The sequence below is a fragment of the Entelurus aequoreus genome, linkage group LG19 (genome assembly GCF_033978785.1).
Source record: "Entelurus aequoreus isolate RoL-2023_Sb linkage group LG19, RoL_Eaeq_v1.1, whole genome shotgun sequence".
Taxonomy (NCBI): domain Eukaryota; kingdom Metazoa; phylum Chordata; class Actinopteri; order Syngnathiformes; family Syngnathidae; genus Entelurus; species Entelurus aequoreus.
Genome location: NC_084749.1, coordinates 26,013,575 through 26,031,525, shown reverse-complemented (window position 1 = coordinate 26,031,525; position 17,951 = coordinate 26,013,575). Strand labels below are relative to the sequence as shown.

General features: G+C 37.3%; 1 protein-coding gene across 2 annotated transcripts in view; it reads right to left on the bottom strand.

The window, feature by feature from the left end:
• Positions 1-17,951, bottom strand: part of meltf (melanotransferrin) — a 37,656-nt gene that overhangs the window by 6,813 nt on the left and 12,892 nt on the right. For both annotated transcript variants that reach the window (XM_062027540.1, XM_062027539.1), the window contains 10 exons: positions 13,446-13,513; positions 12,345-12,532; positions 7,992-8,157; positions 3,768-3,913; positions 3,597-3,693; positions 3,313-3,507; positions 3,062-3,215; positions 2,923-2,990; positions 937-1,124; positions 627-819 (listed from right to left, as the gene is read on the bottom strand). In XM_062027540.1, the coding sequence (XP_061883524.1) occupies positions 627-819; positions 937-1,124; positions 2,923-2,990; positions 3,062-3,215; positions 3,313-3,507; positions 3,597-3,693; positions 3,768-3,913; positions 7,992-8,157; positions 12,345-12,532; positions 13,446-13,513 (1,463 nt within the window). The remainder of the gene's footprint in view (positions 1-626; positions 820-936; positions 1,125-2,922; positions 2,991-3,061; positions 3,216-3,312; positions 3,508-3,596; positions 3,694-3,767; positions 3,914-7,991; positions 8,158-12,344; positions 12,533-13,445; positions 13,514-17,951) is intronic.

Here is a 17,951-nt window from a genome sequence, read left to right as displayed (position 1 = left end):
ACCAGTTGAATAGCCCAAATGATCAAAAAGAGAGGACCTAAAATGGAACCTTGAGGAACACTACTAGAATAACTAAGGAAGTTGAACAAATGACTACTGACTGAATCTGAAGTAAACAAGCTACAGCAACATCTTAGTAACATAATTCACAACGCTAAAAACATTTGTATCTGCCAAAAAAGGGAGGACTTTTACAGGGGTGCCTTGAGGAACAGTTATGTAAATCACAAGTCTGGACCCCAGGGTTCTATGTTAGCTAGCAAGGTTAAATGTGAATGCAAGGATCTGCCAATGAGTTTACAGTGGTCTAAGTGTCTCTATACAACAGGAGCACTCTAGTGTTTTTAAGAATTTGCTGCAAAGATGTTTGTGTTTGAAGTTTTGAACTGAACTCTGTGGCCGGTACGGTGTCATGTCATGGTGTCATGGGGCTGGACACACACATGTAATAGATAAGATAGAATAATAAAGTATAAATAAAATATGTATACATGGTTTAATCAAGGCAGAAAGTCATATTAATGCCCAGTGTCAGCAGCAGTTTGCCCACCAGCAAGTTAATTTAGTGAACCACTATATGGGCTCTTATATCATGATTTGAATAGATTAATTGGTGCTATGTTTACCTGAAAATGACGAATTACACTCCATGTCCTCAAGTGAGTCCATGTATTCTTGGCCCAGCCATTCCTGGTAGGTCTTTTTGTCCCCCACACCCACAAGACGCACCGTGGAGTCTTTGAAGATAAGATCAGTACCCTTGTATGCCTGTGAGTCGAACATCCTAAACTCTGCACCCAAGTCGTTGCTGAAATATGCCTGCATAGAAAGAAAGAAAAGTTGCCGATCCAACTCCTTCAAGTTATTTGAAATACAGACAGTGCACATCTATATTCACTTAAACATGGTCAAGATCTTTAGCATACTCTTTAGTACCTGTGCTCGGTCCAGGAATCCATAGATGGCATGGATGTTGGTGTCTGGTCGCACCATCACAGCATGGGAGGGCACGCGAGCCAGATTGCAGTATCTGTACTGAGTAACCTCGGCTTTGGTGCCATGGGGGCAGAGCAGCTGAAAGTCTTTGGACAGGAGATCCGTGGTCCAGGATTCAGTGGAGTTACCTGGATAGAAATACACAAAGGTTGTGTGAGGAATTCTTCAAATGAATAATAATGTATTTTTACTAGGGTTGACGGTACATGTATATGTTATGGTACACAGGCTGTGTTTCAAATGGAGTAGTGTTCCCTCGGTTATTGTGGGGGTTACGTTTCAGATCCCTCTATGATGGGTGAACTTCCACAAAGTAAAGGCATTGTTAATTTTATGATTTTTACGAATATTATATACATTAAAGTCATTATAAGTCCCTCCACATACGCGTAAACATTTCCTCTTAGGGATGTGAATCTTCACAAGTCACGATTTGATTCCGATTCTTTGGGCGACGATTCGATTCAGAATCGTTTCTTTCTAGATTCAAACAGATTCCTGCAATATGTTATTTGGAAAAAAAGAAAAAAAAGAGTAATAAAACCTTTTAAAAACAGGTTAGTGTTTGGTCTGTGTTTTGCAGAACTTTCTGCTTTCTGCTCCTATTTAGTTCTAACCGGTTACCTCCTTCAGTGCTGGTTCATTATCTAGTGTATGCTATAGTGTTGTCTTACTTTCTGGGTTCCTGCTAGACCAGAGTTCCTTTTATTCTGCCTGGTAGCTAACAAAAGGAACTCTTTGCACAGCGCTTGCCTTGTCTGCATCCTGGGGTCACGACAACTACCGTCATTCGAGTTCTTTACACACTTCATTCTCTATAAAACGTATATAATATTAACACAAACATTTAAATCGGTACTCAAATCTCAATGATACCTTAAGATTTGCGATGCATTGTGGCCGCGGTAAGCAAACTGCAAAGTGGCAAGGGAACACTTTACTTCTGTCTGTGCGTTTCAATAAGTACACTGTGTTCACCGTGTACTTCGTTTCAGAGAGCGCACATTTTGACAGTGTAGTGCTTTCTTTAATCGATTACTGTCATTATATCGTAATTTCCTAACTGTAAGTTGTTACTTTTTTCCAATGCTTGGAACCCTGCGCTTTAGTTTACAGATTTTTCTGGGTTCCTAAGTTTTACATGCCACCAACAAATGTAATTTTGTGATATTATGACCATTATTCACATTTAATCTAATGCACTCACGTAATCAGCCAGTCAGCCATTTAGCGATATATAGACTCACCCTCATTAAGACACGACAAAATGCACAAGACACAGCTGTGTCTTTCGTATCCATCGAAAAAGGCCGGACCGCTCAATGACCTTTCTGGTAGGCTACTGTATGTTGTGTTACAGCCACTGTCTTTTGTAAAAACTGTGAATGTACACAAGCACCTGTGTAAACATTTCCTGTTGCATTGTGCAGCCAATATATGTACAAAATAAAATTGTGCACTCTGTATTCCTGAATTTACGGTACTTAACGTTACACTTAATGACTTATAATATTTGTTTATTTGAGCATTTTTAATTGGATTATTAGATTTTTATGTCTTACCCTAAGAATAATCAAAGCTGTTTTCACAAAAGCTTAGCAGTTTTACGTTTTGTTCCTTTACTGTACCGAAAATGCACTGAACATGGACTTAAAAAGTGCTGCATTCTCCAAATTCTTTGAACGGAAAACGAATGTTACTGTTACTTGTGTTTAACCGGTGAGGGAGATTATACTATTTTTCAAACACTGATTTTGTACTTGGCCTTCTCCTCTTGCTATGTGCGCGTGTTTAGGTGGGGCGTATCTTGCATGGTTTAACCAGGAAGAGAACGGGTTATGTCGATTACTGTAACCTGCACCTTTGAAAAAAAGGTATGTACAGAACAGTAACCCATATTTTTTTCAATACAGAATCTGTTTATACCATCAGTATTTTGGAAGACGGTAGAATGCTTGATGAAAGCCACATCTCCATCTCCCGTTGCCAGACACCTGCATGAAACAAAGTAAGCAGTTTAGGTTTCCATGACAAATGATGATGTGAAGTCGGGTCATTTTGGTACCTGAAGGCACCGTCGTATCCATCGTAAAGGTCCTTTCCCTTCTCACATTTGTTCTTCCCCGATCCATCTCCCGCACATAAACTACACAAGTTGCTGGGGAATCCAAGTTGATTAGCACCTGGTACGCAGCTGTCCTTGAAGAACCCACCCACCGCTATTGTGAAAAAAAAAAGAGTTTATATCAACGAGCAACGTTTTCTTGAGTAATTTAATTGACTCCTTCAGCTCTTGCTGCTATGACACACACTGACCTTGGGCTATTTGACATCGTTGAGGGCTGATCAAGCCTTTCTCTATCAGGGTGGATACAGGAATATTCCAACCAGCTGTGCGGCCAAATCCCGTGTGACACGAGCGCCGACCTTTCAGGTTGTCAAGGCTCCTGATATCAGAGCTACTCTTTTTCACCACTGCCACTGCATAGTACATGGCTCCATCCCGATCCGCTAGAGACATGTAGAAACAGTTTGAGCCTGTGGTATTCCTGTTCTATACGTATCTTTGTGTTTTGGTGGCCAGTCACTCTTTATTGTACCCGTATAGCTCTCTCCAGTTGCGGGCACCAAGCCATATTCTTTGCCAGCTGTGTAGATATAACCCCCGTCCAGAGTGACGGCGTCAGCCTCGTTGTCCTGCACAGGAAGTGAGGTTATACAAGATAAGGGCACACGTTTTTATTAAAATGTTAGCAATTCACTTCCGTTACCTTTATTTTCTTCATGCAGTCCGTTACAGAGTCCCCGTAGATACAATTGATGACTGGAGTCAGACCTTTGCTTTGAAAGGCAGTGCCCATGTCAGCACATTTATTCTGCTCGCCACTGGACAGCACACACCACCGCAGGGTACTTTCTATTGGTAGACAGACAGGTGAATACTTAAGTGGAAGTAGGTTGTTGGTGTGGTATGTAGATGCTGTGGGTAGGCATTTACTGTAGGAAGCTACATATTTTAGTTTGGTAGCCACTGTAGGTGAGTAAATATTGTTAGTCGGTAGCTACTATAACTGTATACTTACTGTTGGCAAGTACTAGTGATGAGTAAGTGACACCTGTACTGACACTGCACTGATACTAGGTTGGTGTTTCACAATGGTGCATTAAAAAAGTCACTTTAATTGACCTGCAAATAAAAGTAATTATTTAAGTAATATCGTATAGTATAATAATAGTAATATTAGTAATTATGTTTTTCAAAGAATAGCTGTACAAAAATTAATATGAAATGTGCAACTCTGGGCAAAGAGCCTTGATTTTTATTAATTATACAAACCCTGTTTCCATATGAGTTGGGAAATTGTGTTAGATGTAAATATAAATATAAATGATTTGCAAATCCTTTCCAACCCATATTCAATTGAATGCACTACAAAGACAAGTTATTTAATGTTTAAACTCATAAACTTTTTTTTTTTTTTGCAAATAATAATTAACTTAGAATTTCATGGCTGCAAATCGTGCCAAAGTAGTTGGGGAAGTAAATGGAAGTAAATGGAAATAAGTGTTCACCACTGTGTTACATGGCCTTTCCTTTTAACAACACTCAGTAAACGTTTGGGAACTGAGGAGACACCTTTTTTAAGCTTCTCAGGTGGAATTCTTTCCCATTCTTACTTGATGTACAGCTTAAGTTGTTCAACAGTCCGGGTGTCTCCGTTGTGGTATTTTAGGCTACATAATGCGCCACACATTTTTAATGGGAGACAGGTCTGGACTACAGGCAGGCCAGTCTAGTACCCACACTCTTTTACTATGAAGCCACGTTGATGTAACACGTGGCTTGGCATTGTCTTGCTGAAATAAGCAGGGGCGTCCATGGTAATGTTGCTTGGATGGCAACATATGTTGCTCCAAAACCTGTATGTTTTCAGCATGAATGGCACCTTCACAGATGTGTAATTTACCCATGTCTTGGGCACTAATACACCCCCATACCATCACACATGCTGGCTTTTCAACTTTGCGCCTATAACAATCCGGATGATTCTTTTCCTCTTTGGTCCGGAGGACACGACTTCCACAGTTTCCAAAAAATTTTTGAAATGTGGACTCGTCAGACCACAGAACACTTTTCCACTTTGTATCAGTCCATCTTAGATGAGCTCAGGCCCAGCGAAGCCGACGGCGTTTCTGGGTGTTGTTGATAAACGGTTTTCGCCTTGCATAAGAGAGTTTTAACTTGCACTTACAGATGTAGCGACCATCTGTAGTGACTTACAGTGGGTTTCTGAAGTGTTCCTGAGCCCATGTGGTGATATCCTTTACACACTGATGTCACTTGATGATGCAGTACAGCCTGAGGGATCGAAGGTCACAGGCTTAGCTGCTTACGTGCAGTGATTTCTCCAGATTCTCTGAACCCTTTGATGATATTACGGACCGTAGATGGTGAAATCCATAAATTCCTTGCAATAGCTGGTTGAGAAAGGTTTTTCTTAAACTGTTCAACAATTTGCTCACGCATTTGTTGACAAAGTGGTGACCCTCGCCCCATCCTTGTTTGTGAATGACTGAGCATTTCATGGAATCTACTTTTATACCCAATCATGGCACCCACCTGTTCCCAATTTGCCTGTTCACCTGTGGGATGTTCCAAATAAGTCTTTGATGAGCATTCCTCAACTTTATCAGTATTTATTGCCACCTTTCCCAACTTCTTTGTCACGTGTTGCTGGCATCAAATTCTAAAGTTAATGATCATTTGCAAAACAAATAATGTTTATCAGTTTGAACATCAAATATGTTGTCTTTGTAGCAAATGAATATGGGTTGAAAATTATTTGCAAATCATTGTATTCTGTTTATATTTACATCTAACACAATTTCCCAACTCATATGGAAACGGGGTTTGTAGAACAGACCCAATAAACATATGCTTTGTTGTTCAAACCTTGTCTCAGTGTACGAACATTTCATCCACCCCTTGTGTGCATGCAGCGCAGCCATTCTGTCCAGGCAGCACATACATTGTGGGTGGGCTAATGGATTTCCCTGCTCATTCAGTCAGCTCAGCAGTGCTGTCGTTAGACACTGTGCTAATTACCATTTTGTGTGCTTTTTGAGTGTTTTTTTAGACATCTTACAGTTTTTTTCTAGTTTTGATAGCTCAATATGAGTCCAAAGAAAGCAATGGACAAGCGTGGTTTGAAACATTCAGGAAGTATCCACAGCGTTGTCGACACTGCCTCCACCTCCCCCCTTTCTTCGGCTGAACACCAAAAATATTAGCCGACAACGTAAAGTGTATTAATTTTTTATTTCTAATCATTGTAGCAACCTGGCTGTTAAAGTTAAGGACTTTTCTGTTTACAAACTATGACTGCACCACAGAGCTAGTGACAGTGTGTGTGTGTTTGTGTGGGCATGGAGGCTGCAAATTAGCTAGTTGTTTTTGTTTTGTCTTTGTTTTTAAATATAACGGTGATCCATCACCCCCTTGTTATGTTTGTTTGACATATTATTGCTTGGATTTACATGCTTGGATTTACATGACGTCATGTCCGACTCATTAAATATGTGTGGTGTTTAAACCAACACCTGTTCTCAACGGGTACTTGGCGCCCCTTAGCCTTCGTCAAAGAAAAATGACCTATGCTTTCCTTGTTTTCGGCTGTACGAACCATTCAAATCGCGTAAAGAATAAACGCTTCTTCAAAATTCTTCGAAAGGTAATCAAGAAAGGTAGAAGAGTGCAAGATTTTACGAAAGATGAGGAGAAAAGTTGCAGGCACACCAGTACAAGGGAGCAGAGTCGAAGAACACACAATTTTGCTGTGATCACTTTGTTTAAGGTTTGTTTGATATACTTTTAACGTTTAGTGTTTCCCATTTAAGCGTTTTTTTTTTTTTTGTAAGACACCAACTCGGCGTGTCTAAATAAGAGAATGCAAATGTGAGCAAAACCTAAAAGTGTTAAGCTTTTACCAAAGGCAGAAATCATGAATGAAGCTTTCAGCACATACATAATGTTGACATCTATAGTTATATTTTGATAAAGACGGGGTAAAAGACACGCACTTGTAAACGGCGCAGTCAACAACAACAAACCAACAAACATCGCAGTTAAATCATAAATGCAACCTTAACCGAGCAAAAACTATGCACATTTAACAGGGAGTATTAATACTAATTTCCTTGACCCAGTCACACACAAAGAAGTTGTATGCCTCAATGCTTTTTCAAGTTTTCACCGTTTTGTCGTGTGAGCACCAGACAGTTCGATATGTCTGGGAACTCCACCAATGGATAATCCTTGATATCATTCGATAAATGTTTTTTTGATAAAGTATAGGGATATATTCCATTGCATAGTCTAATTTTTTGCTGGTATCTGCTTTTTGCAGGAAGATCTAGGCCCCTTGCGAACTCTGAGAGTTTGCACTCTGTTTGCTACACAACAGAAATCTTGGCTTGGTTCACCACCACAGTTTTTCACTTCACAGAAGTCTTGTGATGGCAAGCAATACAAGCAGTACAAACATTTACTAAAATATGGACTTTTGTCGAGACTGAAACCCATTATGTACAATGTATCTTATGGAGAAATGTGTTTTAACACACAAACATTTCTATTCACAAACCTTGGTCAAGATGGAAAAAAATAAGTTTGTAAATCAAGGCACCACTTTATATGTAGATGTTGCAGGTACTTATCTCCAGAAATGGCAATATTTGTCTTCGAAAATTGTGATGAATTCCAAAATCTTGTTACAATTGTAGACTACTGCTGAGTAAGGTGGCTCTAACAGGTAAAAAAGGCTCCATACTATACCGGTGGGAGAAAGCCAGTGAGGGCTGAAGGTACACAGGTTACGGTGCACAATACTTTCTTTGCGTACGGGAAACCCAGTGGTGCAAAACTGTGGGTACCATAGCTTAGTCCACTACTGTATATACGGTATTTTGGAAAGAAAGCGTGGTTAGATATGTACCTGGAATTTTACAGTCCATAGCGCTCATGGCACTGTAATAGAATCGACCCATCCACTTCTTAGGGTCGTCATACTCAGCGCTCTGAAACATGACGGAGGACTCAGAGAAGAGTAACGTTCCGTCTCCATAAGGCTTGGAGGAAAACATGTTGAATCCAGACTTCTCCTGCACACAGGGAGGACTTTGTTTCAGTGTCCGAGGAAATAGACGACACAACACAGACATGGATATTGTTTGCATATCAGTGCTAATATGACTGATCGTATTGCTAATTAATAGTGCTTTCAAGCGATTCATTAATTATGATTTTTAGTTAATTCACCAAATTTTCTCTTTTTTTGATTTCGCCTAAATAGAAAATCCCTCAACTTGATATGTTCTCATTTAAATTCATTACATCTTTATTAAGATAGGTGTTGAAACAACAAAATTGGCTTTCTAAAGTAATTGAATGTTTTTAACAGACTTGAACATTTGAAGTCTGTTCATTTACTAAAATAAAACATCAGGTCTATATAAAGTGTTGAAGTTAACGTAAGAACCATTTAAAGTATTGAATGTTGAACTTGATGCTTTTCGTCTGCTTTAGATAATATAAAATTAATCAAACAGACATCACTCACAATGCAAGCATATGTTACCAGTATTGTTTAAAAAAACATATTTACCGAATAAATATCTACGTTTGTCATAATTACATGCTAAACCTTGCAAAACGGATAGAGGACATGTTGGCTTTGATTGGCTTTCCTGATTGTCAATCACATAATCCTCATGCATGCACACTATTTACTATTTTATTTATTTATCATGTATTTAGCGACAAAAAATTTACCTATTTATTTACTAGTTTCAATTTCATTTCGTCCACTGGCAAAGACACGATCGTGCAACTCATGACATACACTGAGATTAAAACAACATTCTCCTCCATGCAATGTGCTCTGAATTAAATATAACGTACATCATTGAACATGTAATATGTCACTAAATTGATGCACAGATGTGTCATAATAGTTTAAAGTCAGCTTAATGTGGGTTAAAACAACTAGAAGTGACGCCATTTCTCAATAGCTTGTCTAATTTCTTGATACGGACGTCATGCCCACGTGGTGGTCAAGCTAGCTCTATTCTCAATGGGTTTTAGGCTCCATTTAGCCTTTCTAAAAAAAAAGCCCTATGCTGGCGTTGTTTTCGGCGGTACGAATCCTTCAAATCGCAAAAAGGATAAACGTTTCGTCAGAGTTCCCGAGAGGTTAACAGAAGAGTGCAAGATTTTACGAAACAACAACGAGAAAAGCATGCAGCTCACACTCCAGTCTAAGGGAGCAGAATCAAAGAATGCATGAGTTTTCAGTGATCACTTTGTTAAAGGTTTTTTTTTTTACATAATTTTAACAATGTTTATTTCCAATTTTAGTATTATCTTGATATTATTTGGATTAAACAAATGTTTGCTACAGGTGGTTCGAAAAGCACTAACTCTGCGAGTCTAAAAAAAGCAAATGTGAGCAAAACCTACATTTGTAAAAACTCTTTTACAAACCCCGTTTCCATATGAATTGGGAAATTGTGTTAGATGTAAATATAAACGGAATACAATTATTTGCAAATCCTTTTCAACCCATATTCAATTGAATGCACTACAAAGACAAGATATTAGATGTTCAAACTCATAAACTTTATTTTTTTACCAGTACCAGTAGAATGAAAAACAAATTGCCTCTATATTGAAGCTATTATATATTATATCTCTGCTCAACAAAAGACTTACAAAGTTTGCAAGTAAATAGATATGATCAAAATAGTATCACTTCACGGAGATTCCCGAGCCATTTTGAGAGATAACGAGATAGCCAGACATGGACTATCTCGTGATGGCAAGCACGTCGAGATAGGAACCAGAGATCCCTTCCCCACCAACAACAGTGCAAATCATTCAGACTTTATGAGAGCCAACAACGATTACTTGGGGAAAAATTATGATCCATAAACTTATATTATTGATCCTGAATATAAGGACAATGAGCTACAAGTTTTACAAGCTCTTCAAAACAGATCCAGATTTAGTGAAACACTAAGCAACATGTAGCCGTATTGCTAAGTGCTCAACAAGAAATGCAAACTACAAACATAATAAAGCGATAGTTTACTGTGCAATGTCTGCTCTTACTTCAATGACGACTTATAGGATGTCCATATCGTCCTGTTTCTAAGAAGAATAATCATGATGCACACAAAGGGTTAACAAAGCAAAGTCTGCACTGTCTTCGGTTGTGTGTGTTTGTCTCTATCTCCAGTTATAAATTGAATGTTACGCGGTATTTTCACATACTTTACGGATTGTAAAAACAATTGAATATGGTTTAATGGATACAATGAAACAAAATTAAGCATAAAGTCAACTTGTTTTTGTACTCTACTGGTACTTTATGTGTTTACCAAAAGCAGCAATCATAAATTAATCTGTCAGCACATACACAATGTTGACATCTATATTATATTTTGATAAAGAAAAACATGCTACTTGTAAAAGGCGCAGAACCTTACCGGAGCAAAAACAATGTGTATTTATCCAAGAGAGTCTTGATACCAATTTCCTCGACTCCGCTACACACAAAGAAGATGTAAACCTCCATGCTATTTCAAGTTTCCATCTGTTTTGTCACGTAGAATGGTGTGTGGAGTGTAATAGTTCGATATGTCTGAGAATCCTACCGACGTATAAACCTTGATATCACTCGACAAATATTTTTTTTATTAAGTATAGGAATCTATTCCATTGCATAGTTAGATTTTTTTGCTTTTATTTGCTTTTTGCAAGAATATGTAAGACTCTTTTGTACTGTAATATATATCTTGCTTGGTTGACCACCACTGGTTTTCAATACAAGCAATAGAGCGATGCACGTTACTCTATGAAAAAAAATGTATTTTCTACTCAATGCTAAAAACAAAACATTATTCAAACGTATACAAACCATGAACACTTTTCTGATACGTCTTTAAGTTCATTATAAATATTTTACACTCTTTGTTAGATACAATTCATCCTATCCCGCCTATTTAAAGTCGCCCTTTGCAACATACTATCTTTGTGCAGCATGACGGTAGTGTTGTGGCTCTCAGTCAAACACAAAAAGAGGGCGAGACAATCGCAGGCATCCAGAGTCAGTAACGTTAGTGATTGAAAATAAATTAACACAATTACAAAATATAACTCGCTAAATAGGACCGTAACTAATATTAATTAGTTATTTATCGTCTAAATAACACGATAATTTGACACCGCTTTTTACTAAATAAAGTGAATACATATAAGATGAAACAGCTGCCACAAATAGCTCAGAAAACAGTTAACCCGCTTATCTCACCAACCCACAGACTGGCTGATTAACGTCGACATAAGTGGTTGTCAACATAAGTGGTTGTCCACATCATGGAACTAACCATTATTTGCACATCTTCAACATTTTTCAGGCCAAAGACCAATGTGTGTCCAAAGGCACAAAACGGGGGCCACAAAAAATTTAAAAATGTAAGCAAAAAGACGTAACGTAATAAAAAAAAAACCTGAAATATTGATACTAATAACTAATAATAATGTTTTGTATTCCAAAATACAAAACTGACACAAAATTTAGTTTTCAAATATATATAAAATCATTTTCAGAATATGTTTTACAGAGCGTCTTCAAGCTGCTTTCTGACCGTCTCTTGCGCCGTTTTCTGGGCAGTCTTATTTACGTGCCTCCCTTCGACAGCGTCCTCCGGTAAACTAAGATATTTGCTGACGTCACAACTGGGAAAAACGTCACAAGTTGTTAAAATTCCGAACGGCTCTTTTGGAAGGAGTATGAAGGAAGACAAGATTGTTTTATAAATATATCCGCCATGGTGCCAATAGGTAAGAAAAGTTGGTTTTACATAATAGATCCCCTTTAAAGGGCTGATTAAAACTAATTTGATGTATGCGTTTTGGTGTCTGCTGGTGTTTTGGTATTTTTGTACCTATGCCAGGTTGTTGACGTTTGTGCATACATATATATTTATTTGGTTTCTTTTTTTTTCATATGATATTGTAGCGACAGGAATATTATATATGGTTCTGAGCGTTAATTTAGGGGTTGGCTGATAGGGAAAGTGGTGTTGGCCTGCTAGTAAATGTAAGGTCTATTTGTCTTGCTGCAAGCCATACAGTGATTTCTCTGCAAGCTTCCTTCTGGTGACGAAACAATTTAACAATCCCCTCATTGTGCCTGTGTGCAAAAACAAATATTGCAATCTTAATTGCAGTGATATTGTACAGTACATAGATGAGGCTGTTACTAGTGTAATTGATTTTCACCTACCAGTCCTTCAGTCAGCATGTTAAACACCACAGAGGGAGTGATGTGATCGCCAACCACAATGCCTCGGAATGGGACACGGACCAGATTGCACGTCTGCCACTGATTGACAGGAAGTCTTCTGCCGTCACGACACAACAGCTCATAGTCTGATGAAATGAGTTTTGATGCCCAGCTGGGGGAGCCTTTACCTGGTGAAAATATCAAGTGGTCACTTATGGCGAGAATAACAAATACTAGTAGTATATACTCTGTGGACAAGTATTTGTATTGCACATTCAGAAAATTAACATGTAATACATTAAATAAGAAAAATACATTTTTAGATAAGTATTGTATCTAAAACAATACAATAAAATGTATTACAAACACATAGTTTTATTAGTTTCAGCACGTTATGTAATTGTTGCGGTAATTTAGTTGATAAGTTAGTCAGTTAGTTCGTTAGCAACATAGCACAAAAAAGGATTGGGACGATTTTTATGAAATTTTCAAGAAATGTCCTAAATAGGACTGTTATGGATCGTTTCTACCACATTACCTTACATCTACGCTCCGAGCTTCTACTTCTGTGTGTATGCATGTGGCCCCGCCTCCACCCACAGACGCACAGACGCAAAGACAGTGAACGACTGACAAGCAGCTTCAAATCGCTCAAAAAGTTATGGGCACATTTTGATTAAACTTGCAAGATATCCCAGAAACTAAGGGTTATATTTAGAAGCTAATCTGGATCACCGACTGGATTCAGGACTTTTTACGAATGGGAAGTAGGGCCTGGCGGAGGTCTCTGTTATCCAAGTGATTTCCTAGTTAAGTAATGTAATCATACTGTACAGCATTTACCTCCGAGAGTATACTTTTATGATTTCCCAATTCAAACACACCATTGACAACTTCTCCATATTTTCATGGATAAATGTCTGCCATTTAGAAATAATTTTACCATCCCCGGCTGACGTTATTGAATCATTCTGCTGCAGAATGGTGCAGACTAGCAGTGATACAATCAAACTGTTTTGCCAAGTCAGCTACACGCTCAGTCATGTTTTTTAAGCTAAAGTACTAGTATTTATCGGACTTCTCATTTTACTAAATCATTACCATCTGTATTCTCTTCAACTGTTGTGTGTTTGATGAAGGCAACGTCTCCTGCACCTTCAGCCATACACCTGATGGGGCCAAACAAAAACACAATTAGGTTAAAAACAGTGGATGTTTTTTGTGGTAGAGTGATTATACAGTAGTTCAAATCAATTAAGCATCAAATGAAATTAATAAAATGATTTTCTATCTTGTTGGGTTGGCAGTTAAACAATAAATTGCAGATATGACAAATTAGAATGCATTTTTCCCATAAAAATAATTGAAATATTAAATTCCATACATTATTTTAGCATTCTTCCAAATTTCCAAATGTGGAAATATGTTATTGAAACTATGCATAAATGCATACTGTTCAGGAAGTCATGTAAAATGTAAGTTTTGTCTGACTCCATAGGTAGCATTTTGAGTAGAATTCCAAATAATTTAACTAAACTGGACCATATTTTATACAGTATTTTGTGAATTTTGAAAAATGTTTTAAAAGTCTAACTGAATAAGATCAGATAACATAATGAATGCTAAACACTTCAAGAGGATGTATGAAGAATAATAAAGTAGTATTTTCATCTCATCTTGGCTTGTGCATAATAATGCTGACGTCAAACATGCGGTGTGATAAATGTGATAAAAGCTACTTTTTTTTATTCAGCTGTGTGTACTTAATGTTGTGACTGGCTAATCTATTGTTTGTGAAGTTTTCGACAGTGCCTGAGAAAAAAAAATAGCGGTGATGTTCGTCTTCAAGAAATATATCAAATATTGTACTTTTTCCAAATATATAGTCTGATGCTTTTAAAGAATGTGAGGCATGGAGGGTTTTGTTTGAACTCCACAGTAAAAATAAAAAAAACTGCCTCCACGAACGAACATCTTGCAGACAGACTCAAAAAGCAGGTTACAAGCGTGACTGTCTTTCCCCCTGGTTATTCTCTCTGTATACAAACTTCTGCACCTCCAGTCAAAAGCTGCTCAAGTTTGCAGACGACACCACCCTCATTGTTCTCAAAACAATGGCAATAAAAACTATTCTGATTCTGATTCTGAATCTGATTCTGTGGAGCCAAATGTACACCAAAGCATATCCAATATGTATTATTAAGACCACAAGGGAGTGTTTTAAATGTAGATTAAAATCATCATAAGTCCCCGTTAAGTAACATATTAATATAAAAGGTTAAAAAGTAAATATAACTATGTTATTATTAGGGATGGGATGGGCATCGAAACACGGCTCCTGGGGCAGATTTAAACGGTGGTGACTGTACCAAAAAAGGAAAAAGCTATCTGTGCCTTATTCTAGTGATAATTGAATTCAGACTCATCCACCTGCAACAAGTGCTTTGTGGTGATATTCTACAAGTAACGTCTTGTCAGGAGTGTGGAGCACATTAAAATGTAAACTAGAAGAGGCAATTCCTGAAGGAGTTGCGTGTGAATGCTCCAATGCTGATGTTGAACTGAAATGCTGACAGAATGTAGTATGAATGTAAGAATAGTTTGAATGTCGAAATAGTTTAAATGTTGAAAAGCTGACGCTGAACTGAAATGCTAATGGCAGTAGGATGAATGTAAAAATGGTTTAAATGTTAAAATAATTTAAACGCTGGCATAGTTTGAATGTTGGAATGGTTTGAATGTTGAAGAGTTTGAATTTCCAGGGAAACCGGAATTTGGTTTAGAACTTGGAAAAGTGTTAGTTTGAATGTCCAGGATAAGTGGAATGTGTTGATGCTGGAATGGTTTGATTAGGTTGAAAAATGTGGGAATTGTACAACTTGGAAAAATGTCCCATTCATTTCAATGGGAACTTCCTGGAAATTTGTGGATTTTGGGAAAAGTGGAATTTTTTTGGAAATGATTAAGGAGCATGGATGAGCTAAATTGGTTGGGTTTGAATTGTTTAAATCAGTCAAGAAATTTAGAATTAGTAACAGTTTTTAATTGAGAAATTCCTGGAATTTCGGGAAAACCGGTAATTTTTCAAATTCTTTAACCAACTTGGTTTTTGTTTTGACGGTGGAACAGTTGAATTGGGTTGAAAAATGTGAAAATAGTCAAACTTAAGAAAATACAGGAATTCCTGGAAATTTGTTGAATGTGGAAAAATGGTAGTTTGAATGTCCAGGATGAGTTGAATGTGTTCAAGGTGGAATGGTTTGAATCGGTTAAAGAATGTGGTAATTGTGGAAGTTTAAAAATTGGCCAATTCATTTTGGATGGGGAAAATGCAAAAAAAAAAAAGGAATTATGGGAAATCCGGGAATGTTTTTTGAATTGTAGCAGTAGAGCACACAATTCCTTACCTGGCGGAATATTTTGAAGTTGGAAAGGTTTGAATCGGATGAAAAATGTGGGAATTGTGGAACTTTGAAGAATGTCCTGTTGATTTCAATGGGAATTTCAGAAACATTGGGAATTTCGGGAAAAGTGTGAATTTTTTTTGAAAATGGCAAAAACTTGAATGGTCTGAATGAGTTGAAATAGTTGGAGTTTACATTTTTCAAATCAGTCAACAAATGTTGAAGTAGTAACATGTTGAGTTGAGAAATGGTATTACAGAATTCCTAGAATTTCGTGAAAACCGGGAATTTTTCCAGTTCAAAAAACAACTTTGTTTTTTGTCCTGATTAAGAGGAATGTTTTGACGGTGGAACGGTTGAAAAATGTGGAAGGAGTAGTCGCCAGAAAAAAGGGTGGAAATAGGGCTTTGGAAAAGCAGGAATTCTGGAAAATCCTGGAATTTTATTTTAACTTGGTGGTATGTGTTGAAGGTGGAATGGTTGAAAAATGTGGAAATGGTGAAAGTTTGAAAAATGGGCAATTAATTTTGAACTAGGAATTCTGTGAAATCTGGGAATTTTTGGAATTTGTCAAGGGAAAGCCCGCGATTCCCGAATAGGCTGACCAGTTTGAAGTTGGAACGGTTTGAATCGGGTGAAAAATTTGGAAGGTAGAGCGCGCCAAAATCTGGAGAAGAAGAAGAATAAGCATTCACACAATTATTGAATGGCAGGCGCTTTTATAATATTTTACCCCAAATGTATCCTGGCGACATCATGCTCTGTCACTGATTAGATTGGAATATGAATAGAACATTTCTCTCTATACTTGTGGTGGCTGCATCATTAATACTTACAGTGCAAAGCAGAAGATCTTGAGTCCGAATCCAGGTTGTGGTTGAAAATTTCACTTGTTTTTTCAATGTATGTTTTAATGATATTAAAATTGTTTAATATGCTAAACTTCAGGATATTATGATTAAAAAAAAGTGGACTGTTACAAAATTGTGCTGATTAACAAATACTTTAGATGAGTGATAGCTAGTTTTAGCTCAATTAAAGCTTTTGTTATTCTGGAAATTCATTGTGTTGCTCATGGTAAAATAATTGACATGGTGCTGGGATACCCATGATTACAGTCTTTCAAAGTTCCTCTTGGACAGCCAATTTTTGACCTCAGTATTTGTCAAATCCTAGTTATGGCCCTGCTTCTGACACGGTCTTGTTCACATACAACCACGTCAAAAGTAGCGTGTCACGTTGTAAAGTACGTAAAATTAATTGTACTTGAAAAAGTCACGGCGATATAACGTTGTTTTTCCTAACACTGCTGTTGGTGATGTAACGTCCTGACAGAAGCACACACGTCTGACGTTCTTTTTAAAAAAGAAAAAAAGTTTAACACGCTAATATCCATCCATCCATTTTCTACCACTTGTCCCTTTAGGGGCAGCAGACCCTTATAACACTGTTAGCACCGCAGCGCTGGGATAACCAGTAGCCACAACAACACAGCACTTCCTCATCATGCACCAATGACGGTTAAGGTTGCATTCAGGAACACCCGCAATTATGAGCATCAAACATAACATAACAAGTAAGTCGTTTTTTGCACGCTGTCAATGTTCTGTATTGCTGCAATAACACAAAAAATTGTTATATCATATTTGTGAATGTATTACTCATTTAATTTAAATCACTGAAGTATTTCGATTACTAGTCCGGTTAACTTGATTGTCTCAAAATTCCATGAAAATAAAGTCATACATTTTTGTACAAAAATGTGCAGGTTTAAAAATGTTTTACATACTGGTTTTGGGCACTGTTTAAGTACTTTTTTTTAAAGTATCGATTAGGTACTGGTATCGGTTAAAATTTAAACAATACCATCCGTAATTATTATACATTAAGAAAAGTCAGTGATACAAGAAAACAACATAAGAATAAACTGTTCCGTAAAAATAAACAAAGCAGAAACAATGCAAACATAAATTACAGTATGCACTGGAAAAAATACATGTATGAGTATGTAAATAGATCGACACATGTACTAATTGGAGCTGGCACAGTTTAAATAATTTTACAAATATGATGTTTAATCAACTTTACTGGATTGTACTGTACCCCAGCCACTAACCCTCTAACTAACCGGGGGTCAGCAACCCGCGGCTCTTTAATGCTGCCCTAGTGGCTCCCTGGAGCATTTTTAAAACAGGATTGAAAA